Source organism: Cajanus cajan, chromosome 2 (genome assembly GCF_000230855.2).
Source record: "Cajanus cajan strain Asha chromosome 2, NIPB_CcT2T_4, whole genome shotgun sequence".
NCBI lineage: Eukaryota > Viridiplantae > Streptophyta > Magnoliopsida > Fabales > Fabaceae > Cajanus > Cajanus cajan.
Window position 1 is genome coordinate 62816948 of NC_138518.1, and position 20336 is coordinate 62837283.

Consider the following 20336-nt stretch of genomic DNA (forward strand, 5'->3'; position numbering starts at 1 on the left):
AATGATTATGAGTGGAAGTACATCTAAATCAAATTTGGACTCAGGACTAGCTTGCAATTTTATAAAATCAATTTGTAACTAAGAGATGGGTATATAGGTTAATTCAATCTATTTAAGATCCAGGTTATATGAAGTTTGCATTTTTAATAACTCAAATAAGTCCAACTCGCAAAATAAATAATCTATTTTCATTGTTTGTATTCACTCGTGAAACTCGTAGTTAAATAGGTAAGTTCGTAGACTCAATAAAAACATTGGTTTTTTTTTTACAAATCTATTAATCAATAATAATTTTTTCCTTTCCTTTCTTTTATGTTAAGAAAATAGGAGGGAGCAATACATAAAAAAGTATTAAATAAATATATAAATATCAAATATTCTAAAAAAATATAAGTTATATATGAAAGTTTTAACATAGAGTTTTATACATTCAAACTAAGATATTAAAGTATTAGCATATAAACTTGCACATTTAATCTAAACATATTAAGGTATGAAGAGTACAATGTCTTTTAAATTGAAAATATACTTAATTTAATACTTATTTACTAATATAATATTATAAATCACTCATATTTTTAAGGCCTCGCATAAAGCTAGAAAAAAATGATTCTCTTGTAGAAAATAGGCTAGCCCACGAGGTTCACGAGTTAGGCTCGTGAAATCTGCAAACTTGATGAGTTGAGTTCAATTTCTCCTATAGTTATGCATATTTTAAATAAAAAAAAACCCATTAATATGTGATCTGTGGGCTTTGCGGGCGAGTCCACCGACATGAGCTCATTGTTAAGAAAACAATTCAAATTTTTTAAAATTCAAATCTCTGAGATATTATTTAGATTTTAAAAGATATTAATTATTTTAGGATATTGTTTAGAATTGAAATATATTGTATTTATTTTAGAGATTTGTTTCTTCTTTTAAGATTGTGATGTAAGTTCAATAAATAGAGACTCTTGAAATGAAAAGAATCACCCGACTTATAGAGGGGGTCACCGCCTTAAATGAGGAAGGAGGTCATATGAAGGAGGATTTCCAAGTTTCGTCAGAAAACTTGTGAAGGAGGGTTCACAAGTTTTGCTAGAAAACTTGTGCGGAAGAGATTTCCAAGTTCCACCCATAAAACTTGTGAGAAAGGGGTTTTCAAGTTTAACCCACAAAACTTGAAGGGAAGATTTTCATATATATGTATTACATTTTGAGATAAATAATAAACATCTTTGTGGATGTAGACATGAGGAGCTGAACCACGTTAAATAAATTTGTGTGATCTTTTCCTATTTCTTTTATGGTGTTATTTTAATATGTTTCTCATCATAATTATTGTACGTAAAAGAAAAGAAGATTTTTTGTTCCTAACACCCATATACTCACCCTACTTGTAACATAAGGAGTAAGGAATTCCTAAGCTATATAAGTTTACTTGAGACATCTTTTACCGATATGAGACTAAACCATCCCTCATGATGTTGTAATTAAGACACTGCTTAAATAGGCTACAACTACGATAGATTAGGGGTGATCACAATTAAGCCCTAAAGTGTGTATTTTTTTTTTCCTATGAAGTATGAGCATGTTAAAAACAAAAAGAATAATTGTGGAATAAGGATGACAAAGTAGGTTAAGATCTAACAACTAGCCTACCAACCCATCAAAAATTAGCAGAGAGAGCTAGACATTCTAGTCCACGTAGCCTTCCCTATCAAGCCAAATGACAAAGTGAAGTAGATTGACATGTCAGCTTGTTTAATTTTTAAATGTTATTTTAATTTATCATATTATGACATTTTATTTTTGTTTATGTTTAATTACTTTATGAGGTTTAAGATATCAATACTAGTTTGTGATGTCTTATGGTTTGATCATGTGGTAGGCTTGTTAATTATTACATTCGTTCCTATATGAAAGATAAAAGTAAAAGTCTTATTTTGTTCCTAATTATAAGAAACATAGTATTACTACTTTTAAATGTATTACACTTGATCTTAATCAAAAGGTCGATAAAGGTATTTTTGTTGTTTCTCTTTTAATTTTTCAACGAAGAAAATTTACTTTCAATTTTCTTTTAGGTCAGGTTACAATAACTTTATATGACATGTAATTTTCATTCTCTTAATTAGAGTGTTAGAACATGTGATTTTTGTTATCGATAGTTGTAATATTAATATATAATATAAGCAATTCTTTATTGTAAAAAAATATATTAAAATGTTACTAGTCAAAAAAAAAATACAAACTTCTAGTTTTTTAAATACAACAATGTTTTCTATCAAAAATAAAAAGTCTAATAATATTTACTAAATGGTTAAGCAAGACGAGGTGAATCAACTCTCACTACAAGAAAAACTAAAATTCGTAGATAATGTTGATTTTTCTTGTAGTGTCTTTCCATCTTATTTTTGGTAGGCTTAAGATGAGTCGGGCCAAAACGTCATAGATCGACCCATTTTGTCACCCCTAATATGGTGGGTGAGAGAGCTTGGAGTAATTATATATAATGTTGAATAAGGAAAAAATGAGAGAAAAAATAATCATTAAAAAATACTTTTGTTATTTAATTTTTAATTTATATTTATTTTAAATTAGATTTATACATTATACTTAAGGCTTAAATATTTATCCATGCATGTCTACAAATATGTCCTCTTCTTTTTAGTTCATGTAATCTTTGTTTTCATTTTTATCTTGTAATTTTTTTTCTTTTAGTCTCTTATTATATTGTTGACATGATACCTTAGTCAAGTAGGTTAACATTTTTGTAATAGTGTTTGGCAATGAAGACAAAAAATTGAAACGTTTTGATTTTATAAGGATGATTTTAAAAATAAAAATTTATAAAAAAAAATTTAAAATGTACTACATTATAGGAATGAGAATCATATTTAAACCTAGTATATATATATATATATATATATATATATATATATATATATATATATATATATATATAATATTTTAAGGGTATGTTTGATTTGATGAAATGGAAAGGAGGAAAAGAATTTTAATGAAAAAATTGAATAGGAAAAGGGGGAAATGATGAGAGGTAACAAGAGTGGAGAGATTTTGATTAGACATTCTATTTTTTATGAGTAAAATAATAGAAAGGGAATGACACCCCATGATTATTGGGTAGGGAGCTGATGACATATTGGGAATCCTCATATTAAGAGTCATTATCTACTTAGTGATTAGTCGAAATTCAACAGTGCCTAATTTGATTTAAGACTTTATTTGTCGATTTGATAGTTAGTAGAGACACACTAGAGGAATTTCACTTCTAGTGCTAAAGGATCTCTTTGAATAGGTTTGTTCACCAAAGTAGAATTTTATGATCACATGGGATATCAAACTCGTGTCATGAGAAACACAAACTCACACTAGATCCTATACAATTTGTGTCAACTCATGATAACATGATTAGACATTTTATTTGGCTATAAGGATGAAGATAATGAAAGAGAAAATAAAAATTTTCTTATTTGGTTAACTAGGGAAGATAATGAATTTTAAAAATTAATTTATGTACTTTTATAATTTTGAATTTTAAAATATAAGTAAAGATATTTCAAATAATACACTTTAAATGTTTTTAATCCTCTCTTATATATCCTCCGAATTCATCAAATATTGAAAAGGAGTAAAAATTGAATGAGGAAGAATTTTCCTCTCATCCATTCTTCTCTTTTCTTAAAATTTAAAAGCAAAATAGTAGAAGCATTTTCATATGTTTTGAGAATATTAGCAATAACTTCAACTTCTCAGTTTTGCACCCCGAAGAAAATAAAACAGTCATCAGCAAACATAAGGTGGTTAACAATAGGAATTTGTCTACGTACAAAGCTGAATCCTGTGAATATCAGCATTGGCCTCCGCCTTTTTAAGGAGCCTAGATAAAGACAAACAAGTAGGGTGACAATTCAACACACATAAGGAGCGAATGAATCCATTTTGTACTAGTAGGCACCCCCCTTTTGACCTGATCAAAGGCCGAATACACCAAAACCGAAAGACACCCCTTCGGCCCTTGGCCAAGCCGAGTACCCCCCTCAGCCCAAGTACAAACCAGCATCCTGCAAATATCCAATCCACCCTAGACACCCCTTCGGCCCTAGACCAAGCCGGATACCCTCTCGGTCCCAGACCAAGCCGAATACCCCTTCGGCCCTGGACCAAGCCAAATACTCCCCCGGTTCCAGGCCAGGCCGGACACCTCCTCGGTCCCAGATCAAGCCGAATACCCCTTCGGCCCTGGACCAAGCCGAATACTCCCTCGGTTCTAGGCCAGGCTGGACACCTCCTCAGTCTCAGATCAGGCCAAATACCCCTTCGACCCTAGGCCAGGCCGAATACCTCGTCGACCTTAGGCGTGACCGAAGGACTTAAGGTAAGGAGAACTCACATGAACACGTGGCAAATTAGATACCTATTATACAATAATTACCATGCCTGATTAAGGGGAGATTAAGGTTAATTAAAATGTTACCCATCTCCCAAGACAAAAGGCCCACCAGGCCCAAACATGTCACATAAATACACAGGTGATGGGACATAAATGAGGTACGATTTATTCCATATAAAAGCACTTATTGCTCTATAACGAATACTTACTTGATCGTTGGAGTGCCTTTGCAGGTACCCTCCCCCCCCTTGGGAGACAGTATTCGGTCGGCACCGAAGACTTGGAAGATCAAGAAGAAAGAGCGACGAGAGGAGTGTTTCTACGCAGGAACATTTTGGCGCCCACCGTGGGGCCGAAACCAGAACGGTTCTCGACCCTGAAGCAAGATGGTAATGACAAGAAGTCAGCAAGAAAATGCAGCCGACTATCCATTCGGGATGCCCCGCGACACCACTAGACAGCCAACTAATCAGAACTAGGAGGGAATGGAAGAATCATATGTGGACCGGTCCTAGCAACCCAACCCTTCATCGGCCATCGAGCAGCTGAAGGCCGAAATGATGGAACTCAAGAGGCTCCGAGAAAAGGACGCCCATGAATTATCGATCTTGAGAAAAGAGAATGCCAAGCTCAGAAGTGATAACCAGTCATGGCATCCGTCCCATGATATCCCCAACACCCAATCAACCTGGGACCACGGGGAGTCATCCGGATGGTACAAAGAAATGAGGGATCCTAAGCACTCAGCAGGAGTGACGACTACTACTCTCGATCAGCAGCGACGACAAGGAAGGACCCCATTCACCCCGAACATTGCCAGAGCCCGTCTACCCGACAATTAGAAAAACTTGGCCCTGGAGAAGTTTGACGGCACCACCGATCCAGAAGAACACCTTGATGCGTTCGTCACCCAGGTCGGTTTGTACACCGACGATGATGCGATCATGTGTAAAGTCTTCCCTACTTCGTTGAAAGGACCAACGCTCAATTGGTTCATGAGACTTCCTCCCGGATCGGTAGACTCGTTCACGGCCCTATCTTCCCGGTTCGTGATACAGTTTGCCACAAGCCGTCCGCATCAGCTAACGTCAATAGCACTGGTTAACATCCGCCAAGAAAAGAAGGAACCCCTGAGGACTTTCATGGAGAGGTTCGGAAAGATGACATTGTCTATTCGCGATTTGGACCCGGCCGTGGCAATGCATCACTTAACCACGGCGTTGCGGCCTGGGCCATTCGTTAACAGTCTGTGTAAAAAGCCACCCTGAGACCTTGACGACCTGAGGCAGAGAGCCACGAAGTACATGCAGATGGAGGAATTGGCCGAGTTTCGAAATCAAAACCGACCTGACCTGTTTCTCGCCAAAAAAGAAAGTGACAAGGAGCCTCCCAGACCCCGCCCCCGAGACATAACTGATCGTGAGAAGAATAACAGAGGCCCAAGGTATACGCAATACATGCCGCTTAACACCAGCAGGGCCAAGGTGTTAGAGCAGGCTTTAGCCACAGAAGTACTAGTTGTTCCATGAAGAGCTATGACCCCGCCTCGCGCCGATAAGACGAAGACATGCCAGTTCCATCGGAATAGGGGGCACACTACTGAAGAATGCTCTGCCCTTTGGGATCACATCGAAGATCTCGTCAAGGCCGGCCATCTTCAGAACTTCATTCGGTCGACAAACAACAGAAGGAACGACTACCGCCCTGGTAGAGGGGAGTACAGAAGGGACAACCGAGATCGAGCACCTCCACGGAACCGATCCCGTGAGTGCAGCAGGTCCCAAGATAGAAATAATCAGCGAGACCGCAATCAGCCTAGGCGAGTGATAAACACTATTGCCGGAGGCTTCGTGGGAGGAGGAGGCTCATCTTCAGCCCGGAAGAGACATTTGAGGGCCATCAAGTCGGTCAACGCTATAGGGTGGGCGTCCCCCATCCGTATGCCCCCTATAACATTCACTGACCAAGATTTTCAAGGCATTGACCCGGTGCAAGATGATCCCATGGTCATCAGCGTAGAGATCAATAATTGTATCGTAAAGAAGACTCTGGTTGATTAGGGAAGTTCGGCGGATATCTTGTACTAGAAGACGTTCGAGCAACTGGGCATTCCAGAACAAGAGTTGACGCCTTACGATGAACCTTTGGTAGAGTTTTCGGGTGAACGGGTGGACACCCGGGGGACGATAGACCTGTATACCTACTTCGGGGATGACCAGCGTAGGCGGATCAAGGTGCGCTACGTGGTGGTGCATGCCAACACTTCGTATAACATTCTGTTAGGCAGACCCTCCCTGAACAAGCTCCGAGCCATCGTCTCCACCCCACATTTATGAAGTTTCCATCAGAGGAAGGGACCGCATGCCGATTAGAAGACAGCACGTGAATGTTACTTCGCTAGTTTAAAAGTACAACCAACCCCAAAGCCAAGACGAGATGTAAACGTCATCGGCGATGCTGGCCCACAGAAATTAGTTGAAGGCCTAGAACTTGATCCAAGAATGGAGGATGAAGATAGGGTCGAACCTATAGAGACAACGGTTCCTTTCCAGCTTGGAATGAATGAAGAACAGGTTACCTTTTTGAGTTCTCAACTATCTGAAACAGAGGCTGAAGATATTAAGCAAGTCCTACGAAAGTACTCGGATTTATTCACTTGGACTGCAGCTGACATGCCGGGCATCGACCCAAATTTTCATTGCCACCGTCTCTCAGTATGTCGAGACGCCAAGCCCATCGCTCAAAAGAAAAGAAAAATGGGTGGAGAAAAGGCCAAGGCAATAAAAGAAGAGACCGCCAAGCTACTCCAAGCAAGATTCATAAGGGAAGTCAAGTACTCCACTTGGTTGGCCAACGTGGTGATGGTTAAGAAATCAAATAAGAAGTGGCGGATGTGTACAGATTACACGGACCTGAACAAAGCATGCCCAAAAGACGCTTACCCTTTACCCCACATCGATGCATTGGTTGACGGAGCGGCCGACCATCAGAGATTGAGTTTCCTGGACGCCTATTCGGGGTATAACCAAATACCCATGTATCCACCGGATGAAGAAAAGACAACATTCATCACCGACTCGGCAAACTTCTGCTATATAGTAATGCCCTTCGGTTTGAGAAACGCCGGTGCCACCTACCAGAGACTCATGGACAAGATTTTTCGCCACCAAATAGGGACATGTCTAGAGGTATATGTGGATGACATGGTGATCCACTTGGTTGGCCAACGTGGTGATGGTTAAGAAATCAAATGGGAAGTGGCGGATGTGTTCAAATTACACGGACCTGAACAAAGCATGCCCAAAAGATGCTTACCCTTTACACCACATCGATGCATTGGTTGACGGAGCGGCCGACCATCAGAGATTGAGTTTCCTGGACGCCTATTCGGGGTATAACCAAATACCCATGTATCCACCGGATGAAGAAAAGACAGCATTCATCACCGACTCGACAAACTTCTGCTATAAAGTAATGCCCTTCGGTTTGAGAAACGCCGGTGCCACCTACCAGAGACTCATGGACAAGATTTTCCGCCACCAAATAGGGACATGTCTAGAGGTATATGTGGATGACATGGTGATCAAATCCACTTCAGGCACTGACCACTTAAAAGACCTCAGAACAATCTTTGATGAAGTAAGACGGCATCACATGCGCCTAAATCCAGCAAAATGCACCTTTGGGGTAGCTGGTGGAAAGTTCTTAGGATTCATGTTGTCAAAGAGGGGTATAGAAGCCAACCCCGACAAGTGTCAAGCTATCATCAACATGCAAAGTCATCGCAACATAAAGGAAGTACATCGGCTGGCCGGGCGCATCGCTTCTTTGGCCCGTTTTCTTCCCTGCATGGCTGAGAAATCAAGGCCCATAATGACCTTACTGAAAAAAGCCACCAAGTTTCGATGGAACGACGAGTGTGAGTTAGCTTTTCAGAACTTCAAGACAACGCTCACGACACCCCCATTGTTGACCAAACCGGACCCTCAACTGGACATGATAATATACATATCAGTGTCTGACAAAGCCATCAGCACGGTTTTGGTACAAGAAAAAATGGAATAGATGCCGGTGTACTTCGTCAATCGAGTGCTACAAGACGCCAAAACGAGATATCAGCATCTCGAAAAAATAGTGTTAGCTCTTGTGCATACTGCCAGGCGCCTCCGACACTATTTTCAGAGTCATCAGATGGTTGTCCGAACTGACAGCCCTATAACTAAGGTCTTGCAGAAGCCAGAGTTGGTAGGACGAATGGTCGCCTGGTCCATTGAACTCTCACAATTTGATATTCGTTTCGAACCAAGAGGACCCATCAAGGCACAAAGCTTGGCCGATTTCGTGAATGAATTCACACCACAGGTGCTTTCTATGTCCCACTTTTGGACCCTACATGTAGACGGATCATCAAACCAGCAAGGCAGCGGCGTCGACATCATTCTAGAAGGCTCGGGTGAAGTTGCGATCGAGCAATCGCTACGATTCAGCTTCAAAACGTCCAACAACCAAGCCGAGTACGAGGCCCTCCTAGCAGGACTACGGTTGGCACAGGACCTGGGCATCACCAAGCTACAGTGTTGGAGTGATTCACAAGTAGTGACGGGGCAAGTCAACGGCACCTTCCAAATCAAAGAACCAACACTATTGTTATACTTTCATGCTTTCCAGAAGCTGAAAGGCGACTTTGAAGATGTTCAAGTTAAGCATACACCCCGGGAACTCAACACGAGGGTTGATCAGCTGGCAAAGCTGGCTAGTAGCAAAAAGACCAGCCATTTACGCAGCATGATACAACAAGAATTGCAGAAACCAAGTATCACCCAAGCTGAATGTTTGCATGTTCAGCAAGAAACACCCAACTGGATGACCGGCATAGTTGAACACCTAGTAACCGGATCATTGCTCGCTGATCCCTTGGAGGCAAAGAAAATGAAGACCGTGGCGGCTCGATATACCTTAATCGGTGGGGACTTGTACAAAAGGGGAATCTCGTCGCCACTACTGAAATGCTTGACACCAGAACAGGCACATTATGTGATCCGAGAAATCCATGAAGGCATATGTGGGACCCATTCGGGGGCCGGACCCTTGCAACTAAGGTCATCTGAGCTGGATATTACTGGCCAACCTTGGTTACCGATTGCACAAAGTTTGTCCAACAGTGCAAACCCTGTCAACGACATGGGCCTTTGACACATCAGCCCCCCGAAGGGTTACATTCCATCGCCACCCCCCTGGCCATTTTCTATTTGGGGCATGGATATCCTGGGACCCTTTCCGCCAGCGAAGGGACAAGTGAAGTTTCTCCTTGTGGCAGTAGATCATTTCACTAAGTGGATAGAAGCAGAGGCAGTGGCCACCATCACGGCTAACAACGTCCAGAAATTCTTCTGGAAAAACGTCATTACCCGTTTTGGAATCCCGTACGCTTTGATCACAGATAATGGATTACAATTTACCGACCGCCGTTTCAACGAATTTCTATCCGGATTACGCATCAAGCACAAGATGACCTCGGTAGAACATCCTCAATCCAATGGGCAAGCAGAAGCGGTGAACAAGGTCATCCTTAAAGAATTGAAGCGACAACTCAGACAAGCTAAAGGGACGTGGCCCGATTGTTTGCCTGAAATCCTATGGGCTTACCATTGTACCCCACAAAGTTCGACTCGGGAAACCCCTTTTTCGGTTAACCTACGACACAGATGCCATGATTCTGGTTGAAGTTGGAGAACCTTCCTTAAGATGAACACTATTCCACGAACAAGCCAATGACGAAGCGTTAAACATCGAATTGGACTTGGTCGAAGAAGCGTGCGACCAAGCCATCATCAACATGGAGGCTTGTCGGACCAGGTTAATACGAAAACATCATACAAAGGTGAAGCCACGAGAATTTCAACCTGGCGACTTAGTCTGGCGGGTCACAGGTGAAGCAAGAAGAGACAAGGCTCAAGGAAAGTTGGCGCCCAACTGGGATGGCCCCTATCGTATAATGCACAACTTGCAGAACGGAGCTTACAAGTTGGAAGAACTCATAGGAAAAGCCATCCCTCGTACATGGAACGCAACACATTTAAAGCACTATTTTAGTTAGCAAACACAATGTAATTGTTTCGGTGCACTCTTTTCCTCTCTCCAGGTTTTCTCCTCTAAAAAAGTGTGAAAAGAGGTTTTCCTGAGAAGAGGTTTTTAACGAGGCACCATATCAATGAAACAAGCTCCTTTTCAAGAATCTTTTATCTACTCAATCTAATTCAAATACATAATTCCCTCCCGAGCAACCTCGCTCGGCCAAGGATGAAATAACATTTTCCTCCCGAGCAACCTCGCTCGGCCAAGGTTGAAAGCATTTCCCTGCCGAGCAACCTCGCTCGGCCAAGGTTGAAAGCACTCCCCTCCCGAGCAACCTCGCTCGGCCAAGGATGAAATAACACTCCCCTCCCGAGCAACCTCGCTCGGCCAAGGTTGAAAGCATTTCCCTGCCGAGCAACCTCGCTTGGCCAAGGTTGAAAGCACTCCCCTCCCGAGCAACCTCGCTCGGCTAAGGTTGAGAAAAAACACTTCCCCCCGAGCAACCTCGCTCGTCCAAGGTTGAAAGCATTTCCTTGCCGAGAAACCTCGCTCGGCCAAGTTTGAAAGCACTTCCCTCTCGAGCAACCTCGCTCGGCAAAGGATGAGAATAAACACTTCCCTCCCGAGCAACCTCGCTCGGCCAAGGTTGAAAGCACTTCCCTCCCGAGCAACCTCGCTCGGCCAAACTCGAAGATGCACTCCCATCCCGAGCAACCTTGCTCGGCCAGTGTTGAATAAACAAGTTCCTATCGAGCGTAGCTACTCGGTCAATGAGTTCATCACTCACCTTGTCCGACTAAGGATAACTTGTCCAAAGCCTTCCTGAATACCTCTCTCGGTTAAAAAGGAAAAAACCAAGTCCCCTTCAGCCGAATGGGGAAACGACCAATAACCTACCAAGAAAGAAGGAAGAATCCGCCCTCTTTGTTCAAAATGAAACAAACATCCTAGCGACCCGAACACATACGAGTCGACTCGGCTATTTAAGAACTTAAGCAAGACTCACGCAACACCGAATACATAGGAGCATAACAGAAAAGAAAGCAAAGTTCGAATAGGTGACAGAAAATTCATTAAGGGCTCATTGGCCAAAACGGCTCTAATGGCCGAAGGGTACAATGATTTCATGGCTCGAATGGCCGACAATAATCAACAGCAAAAAACAAAAGTATGCCCTAGGTCTTTACATCTTAAACAAAACAGATGCATAAGCAAAAAACAAATTGTCGAGGCACCCTCAATCGGCGTTGGTTGTCTGCTCGGTCTCTTCATCCTCGTTGACCGTCGCGCCGGGGTCTTCAGGAGCCGCCGATCGGGGAGGGGCCACTTGGTCAGGCTCAGCATCAGCGTCAGCCTCGGCAAAATCCAGCAACACCCCTTGGAAGAAGTCTTTGCTTAGATCGAAGGAGAAGCCTGAAGGAAAAGTGCCGAAGTGAATGACCTGCCGAATGACATGCCAAAATCCGTCTTCATGCTCCCTCACAATTTTTCTCTCACAATCAGCTCGGAAGGTAGCCATGGTCGCGTCGGCTTCGGCCTTCGCTTGCTGTTCCCGAGCAGTTATCTCTTGAACCTCTCGGACCCGCATCCGCTCAGCATCTTTGGCCGCAATAGCTCGGCCTTCCATCTCCCCCAATGCTTCTTTCAGGCGGGCCACCTCGGCCTCCAGAGCAAACTTCTCGTTCGTCGTGGCCTCGTGCGCTTCAACCGACTGCTGGAAGGCCGCCTTGGTCTCCTCCAAATTTTTTCGCATGTTGTGTATATCGGCCATGGGCTCTAAGGCCAACCTCTGAAGTATAGCCGTCGCCCTAATTTGTAACTCACACGCCATGGCCCATTGAGCCGAAGGGGTTGCGGAATCAAGCATCTGATGCCCTTGGTCCGATAACAAGTCCGAGGACATCATCCGAGTCGGCCACACTTCCTCGGAAAGAAAATCCTTGGCCATTATGGCCGAGGGGATGGCCAGATCGGTCGAAGGCGTCTTAACCCGTCGTTGCTTGGGCCGGTTGCCTTCCCCAGCAGCAACGTCGGCCTTCCTCTTCCCTTTATCCCTTTTCTTTTTCCCAGACGGATCCGGAAGGGCAACAACAAGAGGAGGCGGCGGCGGTGGGGCCATGGTGGTCGGTCTTTGATCGATAGTCACGTTCCTATGATCTTCGGCCGAGGAGCCGGCCGGGGCACGATTCCTCATGAGCTGCCGATACGAAATGTCGGCACCTTGCTGCGCCATCCAACCTACAAAATGCCAAAAGTCACACATCAACTTAACAAGAACAAAAGAATAAGAAAAATAAATACATACCCTCTAACTCAAATCGAGGCCGAGGTGATTTAGGCAACAACACCAGAAACCGAGCCGGGATCCCCTGGGGTAACCCATTTAGGATATTTGAGGCCAATACCTCGGCCTCGGTCAACATCTCCAGTGGAAACTCATCATATTTCTGAGCCTACCTGGTCCAATAGAAGGGAAAGAGAGGTTTCTGCTCGGCATCATAGAAATAGTTTCGACCGGCAATGGAGTCTATCATCACTTTCACGAACCCCGACTTGAACCCCTTAAAGGACGAAGTATACAGCCTCATCAGTGGGCGGTCGACGTGCCGAATAAGAGACAGCCACTTGACAAACTTATTTGATGGACGGGTACAAAAATAATGTAAGAATAAACCTACGCTAGGCTCTACATAATGGTATCTACAAAGCACCCGAAAAGCTTGCATGTACGCCCACCCATTCGGATGCAACTAGTTCGGCGCCACGTTTAACACCCTAAGAACCCCCATCTGGAAGTCATCCAAAGGAAGAGACACCCCAAGTTCTCGGAAAAGACATTCATACATGTAAAAATAATCACCCTGATTCTCTCGCTTCGCAAGGAATACAATGTCTAACTCCCCAGGGCCTTCGTGTTGAAGATTGAAGAATCTACATCTGGAAGATGTTCCCTAGAAGTTTTAGTTTTGATGTTTTGCTCATGTTGCTTTTTATTTTAAGCCTATGTCAAAAGGATAATGTATTGATTGTTTAAAAGATTAGGCTTGTATGTGTTTGTTTGTTATGTGTTAAAAATTAGTAATTAACATGAAGGTGAAAATATCATAATACTCATTTTTCTTATTTCATTCATTGTTGAGAACATGAAGTATTAATTTACTGAGTGTTTGAGACTTTAAATGAAAACTTGAAAACATCAGAAATTTTCTGAGTTAAGGAATAGATTACCAAACTGATTCTGATGATTTCAAGAGGAAAAAGGATCGTGTTAATCGATTATCTCTTTAAAGTAATCGATTACCTCTGTTCCAAATGTGAGTTTTGTGTTATTTTGGCATCGTGTTAATCGGTTACCATGTTAGGTAATAGATTAAAACAGGAGCTGAAATAATTAGTTCAGTTATTCTAACTCGTGGTAATAGATTACCATCACAGGTAATAGATTATCTCCGTTATGAATATAACTGAAATAACTGTTTCCTTGCACATGAAAATTGTCTTTAAATAAGATTAAAACTGAAGCTTTTAAAAAAAAGAGAGAATTTTCACACACGGAAAAAAGAGAAATACTTACACGAACAAGAGAGACTTTTTTTTAGAATACACATTACTGCAAAAGAGAAAAAGATTTTCTGAAAAAGAAAGAAAGAACATATCTGCTGAAAATCAACTTTTGGAAAAAGAAGTGTGCAAGATCAATTCAAGAAGATGAAGTTCATATAGAAAATTCATTCTAAACTGGTTTACGTTGTTGAAGATCATATCTACACGAACAGGTGTACTCGTTTCTGATCTTTTGTTATTGTTTGAATGGTTTTAACTCTTGAGATTAGAGAATCTCTGGAAGAGTTGTGTAAAGAGAAATCTTGAGATAGGTTTTTCTCAAGTAGGATATTGTGGGATCAATATTCTTGGGTTATATGTTTCTTGTGGAGTTAAGAAATGGTTTGTTAATCTTGTGGGTGTCAAGATTTGCTTGTTAAATTCATTGATTGGATATTGCTTGTGCAGGGTGCATGTAAAGAATATCAATAGTGGATTTGACTGGATTTAGAGGTGTATCTAAATCTGAAACTGGATGTAGGCCTTTGGATGGCTGAACCAGTATATATCTTGGTGCATGATTTTCTTAACTCTTACACTCTTTACATTCTGTATAAGTTTCTTGATTAATGTTGTATGAAGAAAAACATTATCTGCAGAAACTGAACTTTAAAGATTCTTGGTAATTGATAAATTCAATCTTTACATATCTTGTATTAATTGTGTTATTCAAATCTTGTTGGATAAGCTGTGCATATATAACTCTGAATTACTTTTTATGTTTAAAGGTTTGTTTTAAATCAAGATTTGTTTGGTAAAGATTTAGAAAGCAAACAAGAAAAGGAAAACTAACATAGAATCTATTCAACCCCCCCTTCTAGATTCTAACCGTAGGGACCAACACTTCGGCCCGGCACCGGCGTAACTTGACCGGATATGGCTCCAAATCCTCCCACCGAGCCAATGTACACACCCCGAGAAGGTGCTCTACGACACTTCTCGCATGGAAACGGGAGAAATAGGCAGCTACTTCGCCGTCGACCCACTCATACCCTGGAACGTCACAAGGAGGAAACTTCTGCCTATAGTCCTGATGACCCATCTCGGCATCCGGAAGGTCCAAACCGGATGAACTGGCCGACTCCCTACTATTACTAAGCCCCAACTGAGAGGAATTCCCCGCCTCGACCTCGACATTAAAGGCCAACACCTCGGCCTCTACGTCGACTGACAAAACCCTCGCGTTAGAGGACGACCCCGAAGACAAATTAACCGTTTTGGCTGCCATGAAGTATAGGGAAAGACAAATCTACCTTTTCAACGAAGCACTCGGGTCACAAAGCAACGAAGGTGTCGGGACAGAGGATTTAAAAATAACAAGGTGCATCAATGACCATGCCCTACCACTATATATATAGGCAAGCCCCCCAGAATTCCTAAAGCCCCTCATTAATGCTCCTGCAACTGAAGAGACACCAGCTAAGGGCTCGAAACCCTATGACGGCTGCGCATACAACGATCAGTATCATCAACAGTCACGGCTTCCGAGAAGTGTACGGAAACCCTATAAACCCACCAAACCTACTCAAACCCCTTTGTCTTCCATCCTTGGGCTTGGGGGGGCAGTGTACTAGTAGGCACCCCCCTTTTGACCTGATCAAAGGCCGAATACACCAAAACCGAAAGACACCCCTTCGGCCCTTGGCCAAGCCGAGTACCCCCCTCGGCCCAAGTACAAACTAGCATCCCGCAAATATCCAATCCACCCTAGACACCCCTTCGGCCCTAGACCAAGCCGGATACCCTCTCGGTCCCAGACCAAGCCGAATACTAGGAATGGCAAATATACCCGTACCCGCGAGTAATACCTGAACCCGTCTCGACTTTGACAGGGAATACCCGGTTTGACCGGGTACGGGTACGGATAAAACCCGATATATTAAATCGGGTACGGGTACGGGTACGGGTATGTACTTACCCGCCCCGTACCCGTACCCGTACCCGTCCTCGTTCCCATTTTTAATTTAATACCCACTTTCAATTTATTTTTATTAAAGAATTTTAATATTTTTTTATGTGTGATTATTTATTATAATATGAGATAAAGAAATAACCTAATTATAATTATAATATAATTAAAAAAATAATTTAAAAATATTATATTTTTTAAAAAATAAAAAATAAAAAATTTGACGGGTACGGGTACAGGTACGAGTATACCCGATACCCGACGGGGACGGGGATGGGGATCAAAATCACATACCCGACGGGTACGGGTACGGGTACGGGGATGAGTTTAGCTCGCGGGGACGGGGACGGGTATCATGAAACCTGTACCCACCCCGCCCCGTTGCCATCCCCACCGAATACCCCTTCGGCCCTGGACCAAGCCAAATACTCCCTCGGTTCCAGGCCAGGCCGGACACCTCCTCGGTCCCAGATCAAGCCGAATACCCCTTCGGCCCTGGACCAAGCCGAATACTCCCTCGGTTCCAGGCCAGGCCGGACACCTTCTCGGTTCTAGATCAGGCCAAATATCCCTTCGGCCCTAGGCCAGGCCGAATACCTCGTCGGCCTTAGGCGTGACCGAAGGACTTAAGGTAAGGAGAACTCACATGAACACGTGGCAAATTAGATACCTATTATACAATAATTACCATGCCTGATTAAGGGGAGATTAAGGTTAATTAAAATGTTACCCATCTCCCAAGACAAAAGGCCCACCAGGCCCAAACATGTCACTATAAATACACAGGTGATGAGACATAAATGAGGTACGCTTTATTCCATATAAAAGCACTTATTGCTCTATACCGAATACTTACTTGATCGTTGGAGTGCCTTTGCAGGTACCCTCCCCCCTCTTGGGAGACAGTATTCGGTCGGCACCGAAGACTTGGAAGATCAAGAAGAAAGAGTGATGAGAGGAGTGTTTCTACGCAGGAACACATTTGTTGTAGAATCCTAGCTTGCTAAGAACAACACAAATATAAGCCCTCCATGGCATTAGGTCAAAGGCTTTACTAATATCAATTTTAATGGCAGCTTTCGACTTTGCACCACGAACTCGACAATGAAGGATATGGATATGATTTTAAATGTGATAAGAACATTATCAGTAATCAAATTGTTTTCTATGAAAGCGGTCCGCTCAGGAGAAATACTTTTAGCTGGAACTAGCTTAAGCCTGTTAGTAAGAGTTTAATTTAGAAAGCAATTTATAACGTACATTACAAAGAGATATAGGGTGAAGTTGCTTCATCATATCTGGATGCTCACACTTGGAAATAAGAGTTATCAAGGTATCATTCAATGAGGAAGGAAGTGAACCATTGTTGAGCCAAGATTCGCAGAATTTGAATATGTCTTCCCCACAGAGGTCCCAATAATGTTTAAAGAATCCAAGGTTAAAACCATCGAGACCTGGAGATTTATCATTATATGCATCTTAAAGAGAGCTATCCTAAGTTTGTCCTTAGTAAGAGGAGAGATAAGAGACGTGTTATCATCATCATACATAACAGGTTTAAGGGTATTGATGATCGGGGCAACATCCATTTGATCTACCTTATATAAATCCTTGAAGTAGTTAAGGGCGATGTTGCCAATATATATCAGCCTGTTTAGTGATGCGGTTGCCATCTAAATTCGTCAAGCATTGGATACGATTCTGTTTATGTCTCATAGTAGTCGTTGCATGAAAGAATCTAGTGTTCACATCGCCTTCATGGAGCCAATGTTGCGTAGCACGTTGTTTCCGGTAGCAGTCTTGCATGATCAAGTTATTGAGCTTATGTTGAAATATATCAAAATTTGATCACCCTGAGTCGCTGTCTAATAGCATTGCTAATTTACTATAAAAATTACTAAATTTTCTTCAAAGATTTGTAATATAAGGAATAACATAGACCAATCTTTTCAAAGACACAAGTCAATAAGATCCAAAATTATTACATAATTAGGAAGGTGATTTTTATAAACAACATAAAGAAATTAGAATATTACAAACACATAGAAAATTTAATTAAAAAATTCAATCAGAAATTACATCGATTCAAGATTTTAATCGTTATGATAAAACTTTCACAGTTCAAATTATATAATTTGAATTCAATCAACTTAAATCAACACAAATATAATCTAAATATAGATCTATTATATTGAATTTTATAAAAATATAAAACACAATTACGATCTCATAATTTTTGTGAAATTCAAGAACGGTAAACGGTTGATTTAGGTGATTTAGGTTATTTCAAGTCTAGATCCAAAAGTAATCTTTAAATCTAATCCAAATTTATTAAAACAAAATTCATAACACGAAGAATGAAAAATAGATCTAGAATAAAGAAGAAGACGAAGAGAATTTATTCTGTAAAAATAGATTAAGAACTTGAATTTTATTGTAGTTCATAAAACCTCAAATCGAATAAATAGATTAGCTACATATCTTCATCAAAACACTGCAATTCCTATTGAAATTGAAGTTTGTCATCATGACAAGATTTCTTCTTTCCATGATTTCTTGTGTATCTTTGAAAAGTCAGGATCAAACCCTTTTAAAATATTGTAAATTAATTATTAATGCATGAGAAAAAAAATTTAGTGCAGTACTTTTATTACAAATTACAATTTTTAGATCTCATTTTTTTATTGTTTATCATTGTAGGTGCACGCAAAGTGATTGTCACTATGATTTCGGTTTTGGATCTCATAGTTGGGACAATGCATACCCATAGCTTAAAGAAATTTTCATTCACAAATATAATTTTTCACTTTCCAGGTTTTATCGTTTCATTGTTATCTTCTTTTAATTTTAAAAATTAATTTTCTTCTTATTTTATTTTAGCCAATCAGTAAAATATGTCAAATAAAAAGTATGTATGTGGTTTTGAAAAGTTGGGGAAAAAAAAAAGAAGAATTGAAAAATTAATTCAATCTCAACAAAGTGCTCTTCATAAATTTGTTACTATTCATAAAAAAAGATGTTACGACTAGTTTAACAAATACAAATATGACAAAAAATTCTCCACAAGAAATCTCAAATAATATTAATATAGTATATATAGAAAAATACTGATAATGAAAACATTTAAGAGGTAGCTCATTATGTTGAAGATTCTTTTCGCATTGATTATTTTTTGTATATACTAAATCAATTTATTTCTTCTATTGAGAGTCAATTTGAACAATTTTTAGAATATGAAAACATGTTTGGTTTTTTATTTGATTCAAACAAATTTAAAACTTTAGGGGAAGATGAATTGAAAAAATATTGTATCAATCTTGAAAAGATTTTGAGTTTTAAGAACCATTCTAATATTGATGGTCTTGATTTGTTTTCAGAATTAAAGTTATTGAAAGAAATTCTAACAAATAAAATTAACACACCATTAAAAATATTGAACTATATAAAAAGATAATGTTTTTTTCAAATACATACATTATTTATAGAATATTATTAACATTACCTATAATTATTGCGATTGTCGAAAAAGATTTTTCAAAATTAAAATTAATTAAATCATATTTAAGATCAACTATGCTACAAGATAGATTGAATGAGTTAACTATATTATCTATTAAGAGTGAGATGTTAGAATTACTTGATTATAAAATTTTAATAAATAATTTTGTAACTCAAAAAGGCAGAAAAATAACATAAAAATTATTAGACTATATTAACGTAAATCTCTATCTTAATTTTTGTCTAAGTTCCCCCAAATTTCTAGATACCGTCCTGAAAATAGGAATTGTTCGCCCAAATTTCTAGATACCGTCCTGAAAATAGGAATTGTCCGATTGTGACCTATCCCTTGGCAGCCCTTATTGCCAGCAACTGTCACTAAAAAATCCAGATTTGATAATCTAGGATCTTCTTCAACAACATGAAAACAACAAAATGGTAGGTCATATGGTTTAGATTAATCCTATACGTTATTATTTCTATTTTCAATTTACCATTTTAATCACTATTTCTAAATTGAATTTCAATTAAAATAAATGAATAACCTTCAATACTTAAAACAACATTATATTATAATATAAATGTTTATTATAAATCTAAAATATAATTTATATATTTTAAGTTAATTATTTATTATAAATTTTAATTTTGTAAAAATAAAAAAAATTATTTTATAAAATAAGTAAGAAAAGTATTAGTTGTAATAAATAAAATAAGAAAAATAAAATTCGAATGAGCATCACGTGCTTCCAGCTTTTTGTATTTTATAAACACCACGTGTCTCCAGCTAAAACTATAAGAAAGTAGAGGTCAGTGGTAACAAATTATTCGATCCAAAAATTCATGCAGGTC

General features: G+C 40.1%; 3 protein-coding genes across 3 annotated transcripts; all 3 read left to right on the plus strand.

Annotated features, from left to right (window-relative positions):
• The first annotated feature begins 5343 nt into the window (after positions 1–5343).
• On the plus strand, positions 5344–5667 carry LOC145955115 (uncharacterized). Its single transcript, XM_083069820.1, has one exon. The coding sequence runs from the start codon at positions 5344–5346 to the stop codon at positions 5665–5667; it is 324 nt and encodes a 107-aa protein (XP_082925946.1).
• A 267-nt stretch (positions 5668–5934) lies between these two features.
• Positions 5935–6735, plus strand: LOC109812019 (uncharacterized). The gene is made up of 2 exons (XM_020375875.1): positions 5935–6405; positions 6487–6735. The coding sequence occupies exons 1-2, from the start codon at positions 5935–5937 to the stop codon at positions 6733–6735; spliced, it is 720 nt and encodes a 239-aa protein (XP_020231464.1).
• Positions 6736–8464: 1729 nt separating this feature from the next.
• Positions 8465–9592, plus strand: LOC145955116 (uncharacterized). The gene has a single exon (XM_083069821.1). It carries the CDS (start codon positions 8465–8467, stop codon positions 9590–9592), a length of 1128 nt encoding a protein of 375 aa, XP_082925947.1.
• Positions 9593–20336: the final 10744 nt, after the last annotated feature.